The sequence below is a fragment of the Melospiza melodia genome, chromosome 12 (genome assembly GCF_035770615.1).
Source record: "Melospiza melodia melodia isolate bMelMel2 chromosome 12, bMelMel2.pri, whole genome shotgun sequence".
In the NCBI taxonomy this organism is placed as follows: Eukaryota; Metazoa; Chordata; class Aves; order Passeriformes; family Passerellidae; genus Melospiza; species Melospiza melodia.
In genome coordinates this window covers 19,172,412-19,179,288 of record NC_086205.1, presented here as the reverse complement: position 1 = coordinate 19,179,288, position 6,877 = coordinate 19,172,412, and the positions used below count along the sequence as shown (strand labels likewise).

The 6,877-nt window shown below is 44.6% G+C and overlaps 1 protein-coding gene across 3 annotated transcripts in view; it reads right to left on the bottom strand.

Annotated features, from left to right (window-relative positions):
- Positions 1-345: 345 nt before the first annotated feature.
- ARMC9 (armadillo repeat containing 9) overlaps positions 346-6,877 on the bottom strand; it is a 56,912-nt gene continuing 50,380 nt past the window's right edge. For all 3 annotated transcript variants that reach the window (XM_063167105.1, XM_063167104.1, XM_063167106.1), the window contains 2 exons: positions 5,382-5,551; positions 346-1,373 (listed from right to left, as the gene is read on the bottom strand). In XM_063167105.1, the coding sequence (XP_063023175.1) occupies positions 1,351-1,373; positions 5,382-5,551 (193 nt within the window). In that variant the 3' untranslated portion in view covers positions 346-1,350. The remainder of the gene's footprint in view (positions 1,374-5,381; positions 5,552-6,877) is intronic.

Sequence of the window (6,877 nt, the reverse complement as noted above, 5' to 3'; positions counted from 1 at the left end):
ATGGCTTTACAACTCTTTACTTTAGGGGAAGGCACTGTCACTACAGGAGTTGCTTTACCTTTCAGGCTGTGTTCCACCTGTTTGCTCTCCAAAACCAAAGCCTCACCTTCCCCTTTTTCATACTCATTCAAACATTTGTTTCTGAAGTGTGACTATGGCAAATACACTGTCAGCTTTTGCACATCTCTGCCTCAGCAGGAGCCAAGTCCCAGTGTAAACTGCATTTATGTGTCCTAGCAGCTGTGACATGAAGGGGTGTTACTCAAAAGCCAACCCCCAGTGAAGACTTCAGTGTTTCCTGGTCACTGTTACTGTTGAGAGAAAGAACAACAAACAGCACTGGCCTTGTAATTCACTGGCAGAACTAACTGCTGCTTTTTATTTAGTGGAAGGATTCCTGATATCTCTTGTCTAGCCAGCACTTCACATGCACCAAAGACCAGCACAAATTCCATAAAGACATAAACAGCCATTGCTCTGAAGTGAGGAACGTAAAAAAGCCAACAAACACCAAAGATGATGGAGCACAGTTACATGTAAAGAGAAAGTTGCTTCTGATCTGTTCACATTCTCATGGTTTCTTCTATGAATGAAGAAGCAAAGCTCTTCATTCCAGGGAAAAAAAGGATATTTTTCATTCCACAGATGTTAAACAAAAAAATGCAGAAAGAAGTAATAGGAGTAATTGCTGCAGATAAAGAGCTCAGAGGTGAGCATGGATGGTGCCTTGGGCACTGTAACAGTGTTTTTCATCTGCTACAGGTCAACCAGAAGCTGATAAAATACCTCCTCTTCAGGGTCAGGAAGATCTCACCCCACACAGGAGTGCTCTGGGCTGCAAGGCTCTGCACATGTGGCAGACACTGTCCCTCTTCACACAGATCCTTTGGACACAGACACCTCCCAACCCAGTCACACAGGCAAAATTTTAAAAAAGCAATTGGCAGGCTGCTTCAGCAAGCAATAAGTAAAAAATACAGTTTCTTGGTAAGAATCCTGGGCTGAGCCTACATTCTGTTTCCAGAGACATTTACACTGACACAGAAGGCAGAGAGCAAGAGTTCCTTCTCAAGGTGGCAATGTCACTTTAGAGCAAACAATCAGAAAATATCCATGTCCTCTGTCAGTCCTGGGCTGCTGCTGAGACTCAAATTCGAATAACAAGGCCCTTGTCTTAGGCAGTTTTAGAGGCCACAGACACATCCCATCAGATAATCCCCAGTCCCTGTGCAAGGCCTGCAGTGCCAACAGCCTCACTCTCCTCTGCAGGTCACCAGTGAAGCTCATTACAGGAAGCTGGCTCTGTCCTTCAGCAATGTGACAGGTGATTCTCGAGGAAAGGAACTGTTCTCACTTCCTGTAGGACTGGCTGCCTGCAGAAAAACATCCAGAAAGGGTCTGTCAGCTGAGAGCAGGATTTATTTACAAGACAGAAGCTGCCTGAGGGCAATGCTTGTTCAACTTGTACAGGCACACAAACATCACAAAAAACATGCAGAGAGGCACTTTAACTCCTTTAACTCCTGATGCTGCAACTCAGAACTGCAGAATGCATTTATGGCAGTCCCTTTTCAGGGGATACTGAAAGAACTGAAAGGGCATCACCAGGGCCCAGTTACACTCCTAACAAAAAGCATTCCCCATTCTTCTGGTAGAGATTTTTGTACTGCCCTAGCTGCAATGTGCCTTGGTACACTGCAAACAGCTTCAGCACACCCATGCTGAGCTGCCTGGAACAGACAGAGAATAAGGATCAGAGTGGATTAAACCACACAACCATGTCCACATGGAACACAGTTGAAAAGGTCTACATTTGGAGGTACCTGTGCTCCCTGTGGAATTCTATTTTGCAGCCATGCTGTCAGTGTCATCCCTGTACCAGCCTGGAAGTGGAAATCACAGAGGATCTCAACATAGCTGATTTTATTTCATATTTATTATATGAAGAGCTTGCTTTTGCTCTAGAGTTCAGCTAACAGCAGGGGCTGCATCTCAGGCAGGAATCTGGCCCCAGGCCTGTAGCTGCACTAAGTACCTGGGCTTCCTCTGCATTCCTCAGGCATTCCACACACTCCATGCTCCAAGAGGAGCGGTCCAGCTGGTTCAGGTAGGTTTACATAAAATCAACTTGTTCCCAGAAAACACACCTGTAATAAACACTAAAATCAAGCTAAAAATGTGTCTCTAAAATAAGTGAATGCAGCGAGTAAAATCAGAAAGTCATCTTTTTCTCATCATGTCCATCAGCTATAGAAACTTGCATTTCTTCAGAAATACTAAGAAATCCACAAATTAGTCTTCCACTGGAAGAACAGAGTCTCTTGAGATGTAAAATCCTACATACCTATGCAGCAGGCAAAAGGGAGGCAGCAACTGCTGGAATCTACTGATTGCTGATATCTGTGCATCTGATACCATTTTTGACCTACAGATGAGTCAGCTAGGAAATTAAAGGAGCAGTAAGCACAGAGCTTTACTGGGGAAACATTAGGGGCTCACTTGCTTCAGATCTCTTCCATGCATCTCTAAGTAACAGCTGAAAATTACCTTTGAGAAACTCAAGTTTCAGTGTGAGTGCTTAAAACCCTTTTTAGTCCTTAAAAAATCTGGTCCTTACAACCTTCATGTAACTCTTCCCACCTATAAACACCTGTGAGAAAGTTCCTGCAGGAAGGACAAGAACTAATTGGTGCTCTGTGACAAGAAGGCTGGACACATGTACACTGAGTGAGTGGAAGATTAGTTGTTTGCAAAATAATTTATTTGCTATTTTTAGCAGGAAGAGCTTAACATTTAATTGCTGACACTGTCTCGTGGCACATGTGGACAGATAGAAAATGATAGCCTGGATTCCCCAGCAAAAAACTGGGAGAAATGGTAATTGGACCATAGCAAGTTGGAATGCTTGCTATACATTCAGCACACATTCCCAGCAAACAGGTATAGTGTAAAACAAATAAAACAGTAAAAGTTAGAAGAGCTCAAGTATCTGGACTAACAGATCACATATACTGAATCCACAGAGGACCCCAAGTGATCTACTTAGAGCAATTTAAAAATAAGATATATTTAACACTGTGCCCCTGGAAAAGGATCTTGCTCCAGAGCCTCCTGAAAGCAACACTGGTCTGTCACATCTTTCCTAGGACACTCTTCCCAGGAGTGCAAAGCTGCCCTGAGAAACCAGAACATGCAGAAGATTTTTTTGTGCACACACACACACACGCTCTGTACTTTTCCTGCCCTCACTAGGGCTTCTTTTCCATGGGCCAATGCTTTTGGAAATGAACCGAAACAGGAACCAGGGACAGACTCCTGGGTGTTAACACCAGTTCCAGTCAGGGCAGAACAGTGCTGCTGTCACAGGAAACAGAGAGCACTCGTGTCAGAGGTAAAACCCAGGGCACATGCAGCAAAGGTAAAGCTGAAAGAGCTGCATTACCTCAGCACAGGAGTGTTGAAGCAAGGAGCCTCCAGGTCAAAACCTCCTTTCGCCACCAAGAACATTCCCTTCCAATGCCTCACCTGTACTCCCTGAACGAAACCACACCACTTCTCTGCATGTGCAACTGTGTGGAACAATGAATGAGCAACACAGAAGGCTCAGCATGCTCTTTCCAGCTCTGTTACTGGTTTACTGGGTTATTTAAACTCTCTTCATTTCATTTTCTCTATCTGTAATGAGTAGCTAATGATATACACACATTTCGAGTATCTTGGGAAGGTATTGACTTACTATGGTTTTGTCAAATGTTTCAAGGTAACAGTCACAGCTAAAGAATAGAGCTAATGTTGCATTGTGATCAAATAATCATCACTAAACTTGTTATGATGCCACACTCCTGCCATTTTCACTGATGATGGACACAGAGTTGTATTGGAATCCAGTTTTTCCTATCCACACACCTGAGAAAAAGTTTGTTCATTACTGAAGAATGCACCTTTCTTCCCCCTCCACCCCAAAAAACTCCACAGCTGACACTCCACACATGTTTACTGATGTGTGAGCATCCAAGATCCATTTTTCCTCCCTACTGGGCATGTGTTGCCTGGCTCAAAGCAAGAGTCCGTCATTTTCCTCCATCCTCACGTCGAAGCCACCCTCTCTTCTGAACCCCCCACAGATGAAGTCCTTCTTATAAACTTCTGCAGGCCACAGCATGGCCACATGGCTCTGGAGTGCCAGTCTCCAGCAGAAAGGAGACTGCCAGAAGCAGCACACTGTGCTTGGCACCCTGCTTACCAAGCTGCCCTGAGCCATCTCCTGGGCTGCCTGACATCTGCTCTACATTCAGCTGCAGTGCAGACACACCCAGGGATCCGACTTCAAGTTACACCCTAACCCTAACCCTAAACCCTAGCCCTAACCCTAGGCAGGTAAAGCAGCCTAGGGATAGGGATGGTCCCAAGGAAAAAGCTTGGAATAGGGCTTTGTGAGATTTAATGACCAGTCTGCAAATCCAGAAGACACAAAAAACCTGAAGAAAAAAATTCTAGATTTCTTAAATGAGAAATTTTTAATCACAGTCTTGAAGTTCAGCTGCTACTAACCAGCTTCTCATCTTATTTCTGTATTTGCTCATGCCTCTTGTTCACATCAGCATTAATTTAAAGATTTAGACAGTGTTATGCCACCATCCCTTCTATCTCTACAGGAAGAAACTTGAAATACTTCTATGAATTGGTTCAAGCCTTGAAGCAGGTTCTGTTACAATTCCTGGCTGGGTACCCTGAAATAAGTTTGGAACACTGTACTTGATGATCTGTGTTAGCTGGCTAAAGTCACAAGTGTCACACCAATATGCTTAGAGGGAAAATGTGGCCTACTTGTGATTGCCACCTTAAAATGCCCTGACTCATATCTGGAAATTTCAGTCTTGCAAGTAAAAGGGCACTTCTACTGCACTGATTGATCTCTAGGTGTTACTGCCACAGAAAATATCTGCTCAACTTTGCCAATGGTAAAACTTGCCATAGAACTGCACCTGGAGGATGCCCATAGGCAGAGCAATGACAGATTCAGGTCCATTCAGTGGGATGAACAAGTGTCTAAAGTAAAGGAAACACTCTGATGACATCTAGAGAAGGTCTAATCTGAGACTCATAAGCTTCCCCAAAAACTTCTGAGAATTTGAGGCACTTTTCTCCACCCAGAGACAGGAAAAAGCATGTCTTTTAACTGCTCACATGACAGCCTGGAAATAGGAGCAGTGTTCAGCAGGATATAATTACATGGTTGTACATCCTGCAGATGACAAGCACAATGTCATATACTCCTGGCACATTTGTAGTCTACCACTTCTTTCCTGAGGAGTTTCCACAGCACTCCCTCCTTTCCCACCCAAGGAATGACAAACAGAATGATGGCATTTTCCACTTACTCTGTCTACTCCTTGCAGATCCTGGGGAGCTTGGATGGCTTGCTTGTTGGGGTCCAGACTGAGAGAACTGGGGGGCAATGGCTGGGACCTTTCCCTTCCTGGGGCTGCTGCTCTGCCCGTCAGGAGTGCGCGGGATCTTGGGTTTGCTGGTGAAGGCCAGGGCAAAGTCACTGGAGGAGGAGAGGGAAAGGGTCAGCAATGCATGGAGAAACACATCTGCATAGTGAGGCTGCAACCAAGTGAAACCTGCAGTACGTGCTGGGACAGCCTGGCAGGTGCTCAAAGCTCAGGGAGGCTGCAAATGGAAAGGAACATGGCACCCTAGGCACTGCCTGGGCCGTGTGCTCACTGCACAGCCTCCAGCCTGGCTCTTGACCTCTCCAACCTGCCCAAACCTCACTCTGCACAACAGGAGTGAACACGGGCACTTACATTCCCTGCAAACCAGGAACTGAGCTTTAGCTTGTTTTCTGTTGTGTTTATCACATCCAGTGACTCGTTCTGGGGTGCAAAAAATACACAGATATGCTACAGCACAGGAACACATCCTTTTAGGGCACAGACACCAGGATTTCTTCCAGGTACAGGGCAGTCTTGGCAGACATAGGCAGCCTCCCTGGCTCCTGTCTGAGATAAGATTTGTAGAACACCCTGAAGGCTTTGTCAAGAGAGCAAAAAGCTGTGATGGCATCTCTAAAATAAATTCCTTAAACACGCAGGTTCCTTGCTGACACTGAGAACATAAAGCAGGTGCTGCTATTTCACAATGTGCAAAAATACCATTCTTTAAAATTTTGTCAATAACTGTGTGAGGATACACTGCCCTTCCTTGCCCCCAGCATAAATACAGCTTTTCACAGTTAAAAAAAAATGTAGGCTACCAGGAAATAGCAAGTCTCTAAAATAATTCTGAATCTAAATTAATGTTTGCACTAGTGAGTCGATTTTCTCTTAAAAGGAGAAAAGGTTAAACTAAAGTAACTGCTACATGAAAACTTCACCATATTTAAAAAGGGAAATAAAAGAGCCAAAGGCAGGACATAGAAAGGTGCTGTCTAAAAATCGGCGATTCAAAAAGAAAGTCCCCGTGTTATTAGCTCCATCAAAAGAACCCTTTGTGACCATCAGAAGGAGTGATTAGGGGGATTTTCAAGATATTCGATCTCCCCTCCTCCCCTGGGAATGCTGCTGAGTCAGTATTGATTAGCCCTTCCATAGCCCTGCTTCACCTTGCAGGGAGATTTGAGCAAGTGTTCCTTTTGTATTTTAAATAGCATCATTGTCTGTGTTTCGCATATGTATATGCTGCTGTTGAGGGCAGAGAAGTGCTAACTGCTCTGCTAAGAACCATCTCTGCAGCCCTCTGCCTATGACTATTACAAGTGTTAATACTTGTCTCACCTTCAAAGGAGGAGGTGGCAGATGGCAGCAGAAACAGATTGGTAAAACAACCAAAAAATAAGACTGCCTAGATAAAACCTCAAGGCGTGGACCAC